General features: G+C 34.8%; 3 protein-coding genes across 3 annotated transcripts; all 3 read right to left on the bottom strand.

The window, feature by feature from the left end:
• Positions 1 to 248: 248 nt before the first annotated feature.
• Positions 249 to 10,260, bottom strand: LOC123316800 (sodium/hydrogen exchanger 10-like). Its single transcript, XM_044903030.1, has 14 exons — positions 10,123 to 10,260; positions 9,573 to 9,801; positions 9,186 to 9,488; positions 8,750 to 9,122; positions 7,432 to 7,785; positions 6,897 to 7,076; positions 6,670 to 6,844; positions 5,474 to 5,872; positions 4,639 to 4,923; positions 4,031 to 4,268; positions 3,524 to 3,769; positions 1,698 to 1,971; positions 1,392 to 1,634; positions 249 to 430 (listed from the first exon to the last, which is right to left on the bottom strand). Exons 1-14 carry the CDS (start codon positions 10,141 to 10,143, stop codon positions 349 to 351), a joined length of 3,402 nt encoding a protein of 1,133 aa, XP_044758965.1. The 5' UTR covers positions 10,144 to 10,260; the 3' UTR covers positions 249 to 348.
• Positions 10,261 to 11,932: 1,672 nt separating this feature from the next.
• On the bottom strand, positions 11,933 to 16,701 carry LOC123316230 (NADH dehydrogenase [ubiquinone] 1 beta subcomplex subunit 10). Its single transcript, XM_044902175.1, has 4 exons — positions 16,481 to 16,701; positions 16,291 to 16,426; positions 15,198 to 15,337; positions 11,933 to 12,121 (listed from the first exon to the last, which is right to left on the bottom strand). Exons 1-4 carry the CDS (start codon positions 16,569 to 16,571, stop codon positions 11,997 to 11,999), a joined length of 492 nt encoding a protein of 163 aa, XP_044758110.1. The 5' UTR covers positions 16,572 to 16,701; the 3' UTR covers positions 11,933 to 11,996.
• LOC123316226 (coiled-coil domain-containing protein 186-like) lies at positions 12,132 to 15,184 on the bottom strand. Its single transcript, XM_044902165.1, has one exon. The coding sequence runs from the start codon at positions 14,790 to 14,792 to the stop codon at positions 12,852 to 12,854; it is 1,941 nt and encodes a 646-aa protein (XP_044758100.1). The 5' UTR covers positions 14,793 to 15,184; the 3' UTR covers positions 12,132 to 12,851.
• Positions 16,702 to 16,741: the final 40 nt, after the last annotated feature.

Raw genomic sequence — 16,741 nt, 5'->3', positions numbered from 1 at the left:
AACTATATTGATCACACAAAATTCCTTGTGGGGGTTCAGGAATATACTTTTTTGAGGTTGAAATTCGTTATCCTTTGTTTAACCTTTGGGGAGTTTCTGGAAATAGAAACTCAACACCCTTTTTCTATTTGACCTTGAGTTTGGAGCAACCTGTATTGAATGCGCACAGGTTATTAGATATTTATTTATTTATACAATCTGGGATATAGTGAGAAATTCAAATGTATAGTTGACAAATGGGCCGTTAAAAAAACGAACAAATTCGAAAATTTGCATAATTTTCTATTACTTTCGATAAGACACTGATAACTGAACAATTATTTTCGCCATTCCACAATTATTTATAACTTATTCTTGAAATTCCCTTTCATAGGTCAAAAGGATTTTTGCACTTACAACATTTTCAGGAAATAGTATCTCTTTAACAGATCTGAAAAAATTTAACACATAATATGTATAATCCAAAATTAACTCATTCCTAAGTGAATATTTTTGAAATACACTACTCAAAATTTTGAAGTGGATAATTTGCCTTCATATTATAATATACAGGGTGAGTCTTTGACTCCTACAAATATTTTAACAGTAAATACCATAATAAAATGTTATTTTTAGTTATCTCACGAACGTTTTTATCGAATGAAATGAATTTCGGAATATAGTTCTTCATTTATTTGATGAATCTTTTCGAACACAAGATATCACCCACGTGTCTTCCAGTTTTCTCATAATGACCATTAGGTACCATAAAAACACCAAAAATTCAAAGAATCCAACTCTTGAAACTAAGCAGAACCCTATCTAATGAATATTTGAACGTTTTGTAAAATAAAAGTATTCTTCATATTTCCTTGTATAATGCGCCGTTTTGGAGTATTTGATGTTCAACAATTAAAAAGTATCTGTGAAATTTGAATAATTGGGTACTTTGGCTGAATACAACTCTGTTTAAAAGATCCACAGATGTGTAGTGTCACAGATTTAGCTAGTTATTCTGAAGGTAATTTTGTTTTTTCAGGGGTGGTGCAGTTCATTATGAAAACTTAAAATGGCTATATCTTTTTATCAGGGCCGAATCGGAAAAAATGGTATTGGAAAAAAAGGTGTCTTGACCACAAGAATCTACTGATAAAGTATTTGTACTAGTCAAAGACCCATCCTGTATAAGGGGAAACTATTCTGTATATGTATATGATATATTAAGGTGCCTACATGCCTGAAATGGCAGCAGGAAGCAAAACTGGTTTCTTTTTTAACTAAGCCATCGAGTATCATGAGGACCATATTTTATGTGCTTTATGTGTGTCTGAAAATGTTCTTTAATTGATAAAAGCAAATTTTCTCTCTAACATCCACTTCCATTTTCGAGCAGTGTATTTTATGGCACTCACCTAGGAATCACACATGGGGCTTTGTAAATTCTTCCCGATGTTGCATCCCTTATGATGCCCTCGATAAGAATCACGTGTTTCACAGAATCTTCCACAAAAAATGGTTCTTCAAGCGTTAAAGAACTCGCATAGAATAAATGATTGTCTTGTAGAACTGTCGGTTCCATCGATTTTTCGAAAATTTCCATCAACAAACTCGAGGCTAAGTTTTTGGATACATACTTCCACATTTTACATTCCAACCTAAGAAAAAATATAAGCCTGTTCGTGTTCCCAGTGAGCACCCCAAGAACGGTTTTTACTCACCCATCATTAGGCTCTTCGTCTTCCATCATCTTCCTCAAGACCGCAGAAGAAAGGAAATATGCCTTCATTGGAAAATCGACTGCTATACTAGCAGCATAACCCTTTCCAGTCAAGAAACTGAGTTCTCCCAGAGTCATACCAGATAAAAAGCATTTGTCGTGGATGGTTTGTTCGAATTTCCTAGACGCTATATGGTCCAGAACTGGAAGCTCCCCGAATTTATCTAGTCTGGTCAAATATTCTTCCTTTGGTACGTAAAACATATTACATGTGCCTAAAATTGAAAAAATTTAACTGAAAACAGGAAAAAAAGTGCCTAATAGAATTCTTATTAGATCTGTAACTTCCAGAAAATTTATATCAGATTATTGATTTTGGACACATGTGCTCGGGAACCTTTAACACATCCAAAGACTTCATGCAGGACCACTTATCATTCGAAAAATGCTTCAAGGGCTTTATTCCAAGAAAGCAACCAGATAAAACGTGATACGCGTTAAAGTAAGTAGATTAACAATACCGATTCTAGACCAGACGTGAGAAGAGAAGAGAAGAGATGTAGGAAGTGATATTCATACTTTGGATTATAAAATGGGTGACTGCCCTATTACATATACTAACTGACAAAGAAACTGCAACACCCAGAAGGAGCTGTTTAAATTTAAATTATTTTTTTTTGGTGAAACATAGATAGTATAGCAAGAAGTAAATGATAAAAATTTGGAAAAAAATCGTGAAAGTTTTTAAAATAAACATTTTTTGTTACTTAAATATTGTAGACGTTTTTTGCAAATTCTTTAAATTTTACAACAAACCAGCTATTCGAGGAGATCCAATGTCGATGTTTAGTTGTTGTTAAAATGCCTAGAGCACATGTATGCGGAATTTATCGCCAGCTATGTGACTTTGAAAGAGATCGAATTATTGGTTTACGGTAGGCGAGGTTGTCCTTTCGAGAAATCGCTAACCTACTGTTATGAGATGTTGTCAAGCATGGTTTGATAATGTCCAAAATCGAAGAAGAGTAGGCACCGGACGTCAAAGGGGCACAAATGAAGTTCAAGATCGGCGTCTAAGACTTATGGCCATTATTAGAGACCGATTTGCGACAACTCGATCTTTGGCTGCTGAGTGGTTATGAGAACAAAACCATCCTGTAACTGTTCGAACGGTTTACCGCCGTATAAGTTCTTTTGGACTGCAGCATTATCGACCCCATCTTGTGTTACCTCTTACGGTTGAGGAAAGACGGCAACGATTACAGTGGTGCAGAGAACGACAACATTGGAGTATGGAATTGCATCAGGTCTTCTTTTCTGATGAATCTCGATTCTCCTTGGGTGCATATGATGGCCTAAGAAGGATAAGACGACGTCGAGGAGAAAGGCGTGAACCTCATTTTAATGTTGAGCGTCATGTACACCGGACAGTAGGCGTTATGATATGGGGTGCTATTGCCCATGGAAGTAGGTCACCTTTAGTCTTTATTCGAGGTAACATGACAGCGCTGCGTTACCTTCAAGAAATAGTGGAGCCGTATGTTCTCCCTTATCTTAACCGGCTTGAGAATCCAATATTTCAGCAAGATAATGCTCGACCCCATGTTGCCAGAGTTAGTTTAAACTTTTTTGAATCGACCCATGTGAATCTTTTGCCATGGCCGCCCAGATCCCCCGATCTTTCGCCCATAGAGCTTGTTTGGGACCTCATGGGTATGAAATTCATCTAATTTGTATAAACTATACTGAACACATTGAAAATGGGACTGGGAAATCTCAAATTGAGCATAAAATTATAAATATCAGAATCAACATAAATTAGAATACCTGAAACGATAACATATATGCCATCTGACAAATCCCCTTCTGCGAAAAGAATTTCTCCGGAATCAAACGCTATCATTTTAGCTTCCTTTAGCAGGGCATTCGATCTTGAATAGTCTCTCAACCACGAAGTATTCGAGAAAATTTTTTCAGGATCATTGTCCTTGAGTTTTTTTAATCGTTCACATTTGCTCATGAGAGAAGAAAGTTTCGAATATATCGTTGCATATTCTGTATTATCTATCCAACCTAAAACACAGAATCATGAGCTGCGCAATAATCACAAAACTAATGATTCGAAATTAATCAGAATATCGGATTGAAGTGATGCCATTAGTCAACACAGTTTAATTCACACTGATTCTCAGTTGCTGGAACGCCCATTTAAATTTAATGACCAAACTATCAATTTTAATCCTCCATTAAATTAATTTATGTGACTTAAGACGCTTGTCCTCTTCAGTTTATCCTGTTGGTTTCTCTGACCAGCCTTAGCCCCCCTATACTCACCAGCAATCATCAAGTTTTCCACCGTTTCAGCCATAGAAACCAAACTAAGTTTCGCCGCATATTTGGTTTTCGCTGTTACTGCAATCCAAGGATGTTCGTGTTGAATTTTACGCAATTCATGCAGGATCTCGGACAAATTCATTTCCATCCGGGCACAAAAATCTCTTCTCATTTTAGTATCCTCACAGAAAAGTGGTAATATTTCTTCCTCTAGACGTTTTTCTTGGATCCAGAAATCCTTGAATCGAGTAAATAATATTTATAGAAATGATGACGAACTGCTCGGATCCCTTTAGTTACAGGATGTTTTATTCACATTTTCCAAAGGCCATAACTGTGGAGTGGAACCACTCGGTATATTTCGTTATATCATCAACTGGTATACCAACAAAAACTGCCATCCAGGGCTGGCACAGTTGAATGTGATGAAACGAAAATATGCCCATAAAACACCCAGTTTGATGGACCAGTGAATAATGGTTCATTTATCACAAGTGATTTATGAATATCACACTCCACGCATAGATTATCTATGCCTTTTCTATCTTCTAATCACTTCATGCATCGATGATGGAATATAATATAATATAACTATTTGTTATATTCACCTTGCCGATGTCATACGCCTGCAATAAACGACGATGCTTCCAACATTCCACGGTTTTGACGAAAACCATTTTCGAGTAAAAACAATACTCAATTATTCGCAGCAAACGCAAACTCTTGAAAATCGAAAACCATAATCTGTTCTCTAACAGTATCATCTCAAAAGCATGATCTACGTATGAATAACTGTCCATAATGGCACTCGTCCATATGGTTATCAGAATGGCGAAATCAAAACAGTTATACTTCGACCTGAAATCAGAAATGGTTTTTCCCAAAGTCTTATCCTAAACCTGTGAACGACAAGCAAAAAATCTGTTAATATTGGTCAGTTTTTTTAACCGATTTCTTCTAAAAAAGAAAGGCGTAAAAAATTTAGTTCAACACAAAAATGATCGGGCTTGAAACTATTATTTTTGTTGCCAAAATTTCGAGCTAAAAACATTGTTCGTTCTGAATGTAACAATTCTAACGAGATTGACACCCGTTTAAAGGAAGGTCCGTTAAAATTTAATGCTCCATTTAAATTTTAATGCTCCATGATTCCCTCCACAAACTACAGTTTTAAATCTTAATGGACGTTCCTGTAAACTGGGCTGAGTTTATATAGCAAATAGGTAATTTGAGTCTTTTTTTCTTTGTTATACAGATGACGTAAGGGCTCAATTGAGGACCTAAAACTGAGTGAAGCTTGGGAGTTCGAATATCCCATAAGCATATTGGTTTCAGAGATACAGGATTATTCATGGAAAAATGATAATTACATTCTACATCAGCTCACGAAAAAAAATTTAAGCGGGCCTGCTATCAAAAATTTCAACTAAGCTGTCAGGTAAAAAATATCACTCGGTATATTAGATGAAAAAAAAGACGAATAGAGATTTGAAAATACCTGAAATAATTCTTCAATCCGTCCTTGCAAAACGATCTAGCAGAACGAGCGGCAATATTGATTAAAAGCTCAGATGTATAAATAAAAACAAAAATTATATCGAAGGCGAGGAACACATCCTTGGCTTCCATAAAATTGGCTGTGTTTATGCAGGTTTCAACCAGTATCAGTGTCATGTTGGTCAGTATGACTGCCAGCATAAAAACGTGAAAACGATGACGTCTCACTTCGTGATAGCATAGTCTTCTCCAATAGGCATTAGGCTTTTTCGATGGAAAGTCACGTGGTCTCAAAATCGAGCATGAAATTGGTGTACATTTACTCCTGTTTTTTCTGCGGCCTTTCTGAAAATCGAATTTTGGATCAAGGAGTTTTCTTTCTAGCATATAGCTTATACTAGATTCATGAAGATATACCAATTTTTTATCAACAAACACCTTACAGAATAAATAATTTCAATTATAGAATTTTTGCCCCCTTCCTATCAAAAACACTCCTGGAATCGCCGCAATTCTGGATTGCCCTGAAACTGCAATAGGCAACAGTAAAAATTGTACGTATACTGTAACAAGAATTCCGAAAAACCATTGTCTACTGTATGGTGTATCGAATTAATAAAAAGTTAAATCTTGACAATCGCTGAAACACCAGAATAATTTTCGACCGAAATCTGTAAATAACAGTTTATTCTAGCTTTCTAATTCTCGTCAATACTGCATGGTCAAGACACTTTTACTTGGTAACCAGTTATTAAAGATTAACTAATCTTTGCCAGTTATGTTATTCCATGGAGGGTGGGCTAGTTTTGGCTGTCTGGATCTGTGTTTGGAGTCACCTAAAAAATTTGGTGTCTTGAAAAAGATCGCATAGTTGGAAACTTGTGGAATGTTGTCAAGTGTTTTTATTGTCGTTTTCGCTCGTTATATTGGGCAAGACTGTGCAAGCAATCGACTCATGGTGACGAGGTTGGAAGATTCTCTACTCGAGAACAATTTTGGGAATAGTACTGCCAAGATCTATGTAAGCCAATTCAATTCTTCGGCAATGTTATTACTCCAAATGTGTGATCATTTTGTCTTTTATCTGTACATATTTTTACGCCGTGGAAATTGATAAAACTGCAGTTTTAGGTTCAACCTACCTCTGTTTTGAACAATTTGACCAAATCTTTAATCTCAATCTCATTATTGGGATTATCGAACGCCCTCTTGATCATGGAATTCAACGTTTTGAACGATTTTTCGGATATCAATCCCTTGGAGAACGAATCGATCAAGAGAGTTTCTCTGGTGTAGAGCAACCGCAAACTTATTCGACTGAAACAAAGTGAATGCTTTGCGTTCATTTCCAAGTTATTCACGCTTGTACCATTTCAGATTCGTATATTCTTGATGATTGGGGAATAGATAGATTTCTTGATTGCATTCCGAACAATAACCGATGTTTTCTTCCAACTCGTATTCTTCGCTGTCTCTAAAATCTCTACCGAAGGGATTCTCCAGAGTTGTTAGTTGCTCAACTGATTTCCACGAAGTTTCGCTCATCAAACTACAAAGTAGAAAGCATCATTATCTTAAAGATTAATTTGGAGTTACTATAGGTGGACGAATATTTTCAATATACGAGTATCTACCAGCGACTAAAGAAAATGGAAATAAACGAAATTAACTCAGATCAAATCAACAAATGTTACGATCTAATTCGAACTAGCAAACTACCATCATACTCAAAGTATGATCTCGACGAAATACCATTTCGTCGAGAGACAGTAGATGCGGACCAACACTCCGACGAAAATATAGCCGATATGGTGGCGGAATTCACTCAATTCACTTTCCCAACTGTAGGAGTGAAGATGGTTACATATACATTTACAATAAAAAAATATTAAATTGATATTCACTTCTCCAATTTCATCAGCATCATCATTCTCATCTGGATGCCCTTCAGATGATTCAAACTCAACATAACCTCCTTTTCTCGGGCCGATGATAGCACATCCATCTTCAGGAACATCAAAAGAGGTGACAAAGTGAAGATATTCAAAATGAGGGAAATGATCACCAGACCTGTTACGTAGAAGAAAACCATCGGTATTGCTTTCTCTGTTGATCCATCAACTTGCCAAGGCAGCATAGCTATGCAAATATTGATTAAGCTTGGAGTTCCTCCCCAAACTGCAACGATCATGCATCGGATATTCATTCCATATCCTAATCTGCTGGATAAGGGAGCCAGGATGACATAAATTATAAATCTGCAAAGTGAATCGATTTCAATTCAGTCAAATCAGAGATAGAATCCAAGAATAGGTAGTAGCGTATTGTGCCAGTATGAATAAATTATGTAGTTGAGAGCTTAGTCTATTTTCATTACAACACGAGGATGTATTGATATCTAGTTAGCCTAGACCAGTTCCATGCATAAAACAAATATTACGTTTGAATGTTCACCAAAAGCGTGCAAGGGTAGAAGCATCGCGTTGGATCTGTGCTCGATTTGAAAACGATGTAGACTTCTTAAACCGAATTGTTACTATGGATGAGACTTGGGTACATTTCTACGATCCAGAAACAAAGCAACAATCGATGGAATGGCGACACTCTGGTTCTCCAAGACCTAAGAAGTTTCGTGTCCAAAAATCTGCTGAAAAAGTTCTTGCTTCAATTTTTTGGGATTGCCATGGAGTAATCATGATTGATTTTTTGGATAGCGTGGAACAATAACCGGAGATTACTATTCGACATTACTGACCACTCTACGGGAAAAAATTAAAGAGAAAAGACGCGGAAAGCTATCTACAGGTGTTTTGTTTTTGCAGGATAACGCCCCTGCACACAAATCTCATGTTACCATGCAAAAAATTCGTGATTTAAGGATCGAATTACTAGAACACCCCCCTTATTCACCAGAGTTGGCTTCATCTGACTATCATCTCTTTCCTCAACTGAAAAAAAGTTTAAATGGTCGTAAGGGTCGAGGAAGTAATAAAAGCTATGGTGGTCTGGTTTGCAGAGCAAGAAGAAACATTGTTTTTGAAAGGTCTAGAGACGTTGCAGGTTCGCTTTAATAAATGTATCCGTTTAAGAGGAGAATATGTTGAGTAATAAAACATTTTGACAATATAATTTTGTTTGGTTCTATAGTAGGCTAAGAATTTTTCAATATATCCTCGTAGATTTTGCAGTTGTTACATATACAGATTAAATCTGAGGTTTTACCTTCCGCAATAGGTGGCGCAGTAAATCAAAACCATGAATACATAATCGGTATAACTGGAGGACCAAACAATCGTATAGCCGACTATTGCTCCAACTGAAGTTGATACTATGGACTCTGTTATGAAGCTGATGATCTGCCAATATTCCCTCCAGAGAACAGTTGATCTCTTATTCAAGATCGATCTTCTACTATCCATCATCAGGCCGCATATAGATATAGCTATGGATCCGGAGATCCCAATTATGTATGAACAAATGTAATAAGTGACCAGGGGCAGGGTAGTACTGAATAGCACAATGTTAGACACGTTGGATGACATTGTCCAGAAGAAGAAGCAGTTGATTTCACCCATAATGTATCCCACAATGGTTCCTAAAAGATTCGGCTGTGTCTAATTTCAATAACTTCAAATAAAGAAAAAAAAATCATTCTCACCACCAAGGGCGTATCTCATGACGACAATCACGATGTCCTTGACCTTTTCCAAGTACGATACGAAACCAGTGAGTAAAATGTGATACAGACCAAATGCCATAAATGTCCCGAAGATGGTTTCTCCCTCTAGTAAAATAGAGATATGCTTGGATTCTGTTCCTTGTTGTCTCAATATCATTATGTTTTCCTTGGGATATATGACTACACATGCTGTGCCGAACATAACGCAATCCACCAATTTCCAATCCTTGGCCAACAAATACCGAATAATGGTTCCAACTAGAATGGCATTGCCAACTAACCCTGCAATATATATTCGTGAAAAATTCCATTAAACAGTGCCGGAAAAAAGGATGTCTATGATTCGTTTTGTACACATTTATTTACCAGGTCCAGATATCAGTAATGTTTGAAAAATATTCTTCTGTAACCCTTGCAAATCGGAATAAAAGCACATCTTGTACAACATAATCGGTACAGCTATGGAGTACATGGTGAAGGATTGCAGCAGAGGTATATCTATGAGGAAACTAAAACCGCTCAAACGGCAGCATAAACCTACCAGTATTCCATAGATGAGGAGTGGACCGTTCAGGTCTATTGGGAGCTTCAAACTCTAGAATGAAGGGAAGTAAAAAAGTAATTCATCACATTTTAATTTTCATATAATTGATCACACAATCACAAGCAAGGGTGGTTCCAGTAGAGGGTGCATGGAGGCCATATCTCACTATTTTACCTATTTTATATATCAACAAACACCTTACAGCATTTCAAATATAAAATTAGCCTCCCTCCTCCAAAATTATACCTAGAATATTCATTCTTCAGAATAAGGCACATGCATATGATCAAATCTTCGGCGAAATCACAAATATGGTGATTAATTTCAGTTCGTAAAAGACAAAAAATAAAAGATTTTTCAAAAATTGCTCACCATTATTACAGATCTTGTCATAGCGCCGAATACTAAACTGGAATTGATCACCAAAGAGATAATGCCCAATGTGTGAAAAAAATTCTGTTTGATTTCAATAAAGTGCCTTATTCTTCTCTCATACGAAAGTCTCAACGAAGAGTTCGTGGAGGAATTGTTCGGTCTACGATTTATCAAGGGTGCATCTTTCGGGTCCCTTCCATTGATTGAAATTGTACTCAATCGTTGGTTGAGTATTGAAGAATTGTTGAGATTTAACGAAGTATTCATTCGTTCTTCTGCTACTTCTGAGACATAAGTGGTTTTTGTGAACCATCCGGATGAATTATTGAAAACAGTACTTGCATCAACATTCGTTTGAAGTTTTGCTCCATTTTTCATTAAAATTAACCAAAGCATAATACGAAACATGACTTGAATGTTTTTACTTGTCATATTTTATGTAAAGTGTCTTATCTTCCTAGTTACCATTACACACAGAATGAGGCTGATTAGGATTATACAGAATAGCTTGGAAGAATGGCTTGAATGCCAAAAAGAAATCGAAATGTTTCTCAATTTACACTGGAATTGAATAGAAATAAAAATTTTATATGATAAAATAACTAAAACGTCTCACTACATTGTTGCTTTTTATCTTTTCTACTGTCGTAATAATTTCTTTTCGTTTCTTGTATCTTTCTCCCACAAATAGCTGAACTTTTCTGTTCGCTTTACATCTGCTTTATCTACATAACATTATTTTCGGAGCAACAGATAAACTAAATTATTATTATATCAACAATAAAAACGAGTTGCACGTAAAGTGGAAGTAAATAATAAATATTATTTTATTAATAATTTCAGAGTAGCTTGTAATTTCGCTTGTAGAGATAATTATCTTTGGTTTTAAATTTCCTTCATAAAATTCTCATCTCATGAGGATAGACAGACGGTCTCAATAAAATTGTTCCTAGTTGTTTTCAAAGGTTATCTTCTTTCTCTATGGTGTTTTTAACAATAGATTCTCTTATTTAAAGGAATTCAGGTGGGACTATGAATATAATACAAACTTGATCGCCATCTAGTAGGGATTTACTGAATTAACGTTTGTGCCTACCCACACCAAAAAGTAATCTGCGGAACCTGCGAAGAATTTCAACCGATTACAACTAGATGGCGCATACATCGACATTTTCCTAATTTAATTTACCCTACGCCATCTTACCAGTTTCTAAACTGCATATTTAGTATCTATATTAACCCTCTAATGCCCAAGTTTTTTTTGCTTTTTTAAAATTATTTCCGTATAGTTTCAAATTAGCTGTATAATCTACATCTTTTTTTCGCAAATAGTTAACTGATTTACATTAACACCTGTATATTCACAAAATGAACCTATACTGAAGGCGGACATGGGCAGAATATATTTGTATCCACTTATATGCAACCAGTCTCAAGGCGGACTTGGGTATTAGAGGGCTAAATATGCAAAATATCATATTTCAAGTTTTCTTGAATTCATTGTTCTTTTCCTATTAGGCCAATTGAAAGTTGTTGATGTATACTTACTTTCTTGCTTTCTCGACTTATCAATCCACTTCCAACACAAATTATCAATCAGCATTATTTCGAGAGTAACCCAAAATGCATTAATTGATCGATTAAATTTGAAATCAGTAGCACTGGATACTATCATCGAAAAGATTAGAAACTGTATGTTTGCTTAATAAAATAATAAAATCAATAAAGTATGCATTTGTTCTGTTTAACGAACAGGAAGCTAACTTACACAAAATTAGGGTTTGGGAATAGGCAAATAAATAAATAATTAATAACAGATTTTTTATTCACTCCAAGTATAGTACAATTCTACTACGCTGTAATGGTGACATTCATTCGTTCACTTGTTCAGTTCTTACCCCACTGCCTACTGGTCCATGACGACGTTCCCATATCATTCTATGTTTCTGCTTCATGTAAGCCGATTTTACATTGTGATATGCCCCAAGATCACCGTCTGAAATGAAAGCAGTTACTCTGCTATCCCAATGCGAAAACGATGTATTGAAAAAAAAAAGGTTATTAATCACAGACTGGTACATTTGGGATATCTTCCAGTCCACATTCAAAATAGCTAATTATTTCTATCCACTGATTCTAAACTGATTTCATAAACTCAAGTTGATGTTTTCATTATAACTCCTTGTGAACAAGCGCCAGCCCCTATGGAGCTGATAGAAGCTGAAACTTCTTTTTTTTTTCATTAATGAGTTGAAGTTTTTGCTATTACTCCTTGATTTTAAGATTTATAGTCCAATGACTTCAAATTTTGTTGGAAACACAGTCCCATAACTCGACTGCAACGCCCCCAACCGAACTTGACTGTGAATCTAAACCATCCAGGACCTCACCCAAACCTACATACAAAAGTTCATTTTGATTGTTATTTGTGTTTGACGGAATAAATTGGTTAAGTCGTTCTCAAATTATGGGGTGACTAAGCCATTCGTTTTTATATAATATAAAGATTACCAAGAAAAAAACATTTTTTTTTACTGAAAGAATACAATATAGAAAGCCAATTAGATTCATATATTCCCCTAAAAGAACATCACTTTACAGTTTTCTTGTCGATAGATATTTTCAACATTGTTTGGGTCATTTACGCTTTTATATCGCAACTTAAAACCATATCCCTCCCAGTTGTCATATACTCATAACAAAAAACTCAGCTCATCCTTAAATAATCATATTTTTCTCAATTGTCTCTTCAATTTTTCAATTTCTTCTCCTAATATTCTGACATTATCCTTCAGAATCATATTTTTCAACAAAACATCTTCAAGAAGGGCTTGTAATTTGTGGTTTATCTCCAGGGACAATCCCAATGTGAGATTATTATCGGCTACTCTTGCATCATAAAGGGACGCCATAACTCCTCCAAATTTGCAAATATTTAATTTAATTTGGTCCATCTTATTGGAAGTCAAAGTTTCCGTTTGTTGTTGCAAGAAATAAAATTGTAGCAATCTTCTTTTCTTATGCAGCTCGAACAACAATGCTTCTGTCTTATCTTGCAGGAAATCTATCTTCTCTGATTTCCGCACACTGATTTTTTGTAACCTAAGAATACGCTTTATGAGAACATTTTGATTCAGTACATTCTCAGGTTGAATAACTTCAACCTGGTCAAAGGAGTGTTCTGTTCCCTTCGATGTAGAGCTAACCAGAGACAGAGATGAGGGACAACTGCTATTTGAAGAAATATCATGATTGTTTTTACACAACTTTATTTCTTTTCGAAATTCCCTCAGTGAACTATTGTGTTTTTTTTTGATAATACAGATTTCCCCTTGAAGATCCAATAATTGCTGTTTCAACTTAAGATTTTGTCTGTTTTGCTCGGTTAAATTCTTTTGCAAAGTCTCCAATTCACATGAAATTTTCATTTTTTCATGTTGATTTGTCTTTCTTTCACAAGCAAGCTGCTTCGACAAAGCTATAAAATTTTCCTTAAACTCTGTGTACAGTTTATTTAACTCATATTTCTCACTTTTAAGAACTTGTATCATATTATTGAGATTGTAGTTTTCTGACTGCAATTTTGCATTTTTGTCTGAAAGCTGCTGGCTGAATAATAATGTGTCAGTTTCCCGAACCCTACATGAGTAAATATCATCTTCTAGTTCTTTATTTTTCATTTCTAATAAATCAAGTTTTCGTTCCAATTCAATCAATGTGTTTTCTTCTACATTTATGGTTTCTTTATCATTGAAATCGTCTCCAGAAAAAACTTCATGTTTCAATAGATGTTGGTATTCTAATATATTGGACTCTAAAGTTTGTATTCTATTAGAAAAATTACTATTTTCCTTTAGTAAATCATGATATTTTGAAGTTAACTCATCAAAAGATTCATTGAGTTCTTGTAGTTGTTGTTTAGTCTCATTTCTATCAATTTCGATCGCTTTTAATTTCAATTGCAACTCTGCAGGATTTTCATTGATATTTTCAGATGATACCCTTTCCTTCTCTTCAGTTAAAGTCTGAATTTTTTCATTCAAATTTTTGATTGTAGACTGGGCTTTCCCATACAGGTCAGCTTGGTTTTTCAAAGCAATCTGACATAACTTCAACTCATTCTTCAAGATACAATTTTCATTTACAATTCGATTATTCTCAGATTTCATATCTTTAAGTTCATGTATTTTGTTATCATACATAAAAGAAATTCTAGTTTTCTCATCTGACTTCATCAATAATTTTTTTTGTAAGGTGTCAATTTCATTGGCCAATATCTTACACTTCTTCTCTGCCTTTTCCTTCAATTCTTTTTCATTCAACATTTTTCTTTCTCCCTTTGCAAATTTTAGAGTCATATTTTCTTTTTCTTTCAACGCTGTATCTTTTAAAACTTTTGTTTTCTCCCAAGCATCTTTCACTTCCTGTAGATTTCTATGCAACATTGAGCATTTACTCTCCAAATCTTCAGCTTTCAAATAATAATCATACAGTAGTTGCTTATACTTCTCAACATCCTCATTCTGGTCTAAGCCAATTTTTTGATTCAATTCATTTTCTAGAAAATTTGGGTACACTTCCGAGTTTTGAGAATTTCTCGATTCCACTGAACATATAGAAGTCAAACTATTTTCATTTGTTCTTTCGGACTGATCAACATTCGACATTATTTATTAGTTTTACCACAGTGCTGAGTATCAAAAAAGGAAGTTATCTTTTTATATGTTCTGATTACTTTGAAGATAGTTCGTGAGGAAGAAATCATACCTCATCAACTTGAACACATTTTGTGATGAAGAAGCCTAAATTATATATAGTGACAACCCTGTCATTGAAAATTGAATGATCTACTTTTCCTTTTTATTTGTAGAAGTTTATCAGCAAATTCTCTGGTTTGATTCGATATTATTGAACGACCTCAACACCTCAGAGATTTCTCTTGTATTGATTCTCAAAAATATTGATTTCTGTGTGCGAACAAAATGATTGCTTAGTACAATGCAGAAATTGAATGGATACTAAATTTTTGAAAATAATGAAATAGAAAAATAGGTATTCAATGAAGAACTCACATTTTATGAACCAATTAGTTGCTGCTTCTTCGTAAATATCTAACAAAGGTTTACATTTTTTAAAATGGTCAGGACCTTCATATATTACACAATGTTCAAAACGTTGACGTAAAATGCTTACAATTTCTTCATCAACTTGCCTGAAATAGAAAAAGCAGATGGCATGAAACTCTCCTGTTTGGATAAATTTACAAGGTGAGTCAGAAAGAACAGACCAAACATTTACATGAGCTACTTTGAAGGGATGATATTCTGAAAATCCTCCACATTCGACTTGTCAGGTTAAACAACATTAAAAAAAAAGGATTTCTTAGCCGTAAAGATCTCCAGACCTCATAGCACTACATTATTGGGCTCCTGTTTACTTTAGCGCCCACCTTGGATGTTTGTCTTCGATTTTTTCATCAATTTCAATGAATTCGAATGTTGGCATTAAGAGAACTCGATGAGTTAATGATTTCAGTTAGTTTATTCTGAAAAATGTGGGGAATTTTTCAATTTTCGATGAAATATAAATAATGGTTTTGAGGTTAGGTTAGGTTAGTTTAAGTTAGGACAGTGAAAAATCATATTTGTACATGAAAATGCCATTTTAAGATATTAATTAAACGAATAAACGATTGGATTTAGTTATTGAAGGGCTGAACAGGGAAAATATTACAGTTTGACTGATTTATACCGAATTTTCGCAATTTTCATAAGAACTTTGAAAAATCATATCTCCCAAACTACAAGTCTCCTAAGGTTGAGACATGTACCAATCGATTTTTCATACAAGACTTTATCTAAGAAAAAATCGACGTCAAAATCGGAGGTGGGCACTAATCTAAACTTTTACCCATTATTGTTTAAGGGGCTGGTTCACTGTGAAAATGAACTAGTTTAGATCAGGCCAACTAATGTTATGACTCATCAGGAAAGGAACAAGCACCCTTCATAGATTAAGCAGCAGAATATGGTGTTTTAGAAAATTTATGATAAGAACACCTTCATATGCTTATATTTTGTTCCGTTCTTCCTGACTAACCCTTTATTTCAATTCATCCCACCCAGACATGATCTTAACTGTGTTTCCGGATTAGCAGATACCCACCTATCTCTTTTGTATTGCAAATTAGCTTCAGCGTAACATACAGGATCATCTGTGTAACACTCATCTATTGTAGGAACACGTCGAAATTTTTGGTGATACCATGGGTAAACTTTCTGATTGGGTTCCACGATTTTTTCTTGAAAATATTAATCAAATGAGATATTTCTTTTCATTACATAATGAAACTAACCTCGCACCCATGTAATCGGACCATCAATAGCATAGTTGATTGTGTTCATAAATTTGGCGAATAAATTAATGGGTACCTCTTGATCTGGCATTCTTGTTCAAAAATAGAGACAATTCTCAATTATTAGCTCAATTTTGAATAATAAACGAATTCAAAACTGAAAGAATCCAATCATAGAGAATTTAAGCAGAGGCAGAGAGTTTTCTCTGCTATTGTGACAGCTGACAGACCTTTGTTTTTGCTAAAACATAGAAAATATCT

Source organism: Coccinella septempunctata, chromosome 7, assembly GCF_907165205.1.
Source record: "Coccinella septempunctata chromosome 7, icCocSept1.1, whole genome shotgun sequence".
Taxonomy (NCBI): Eukaryota; Metazoa; Arthropoda; class Insecta; order Coleoptera; family Coccinellidae; genus Coccinella; species Coccinella septempunctata.
The sequence above is the reverse complement of the archived record's forward strand: the minus strand, read 5'-3'. Positions and strand labels throughout refer to the sequence as shown.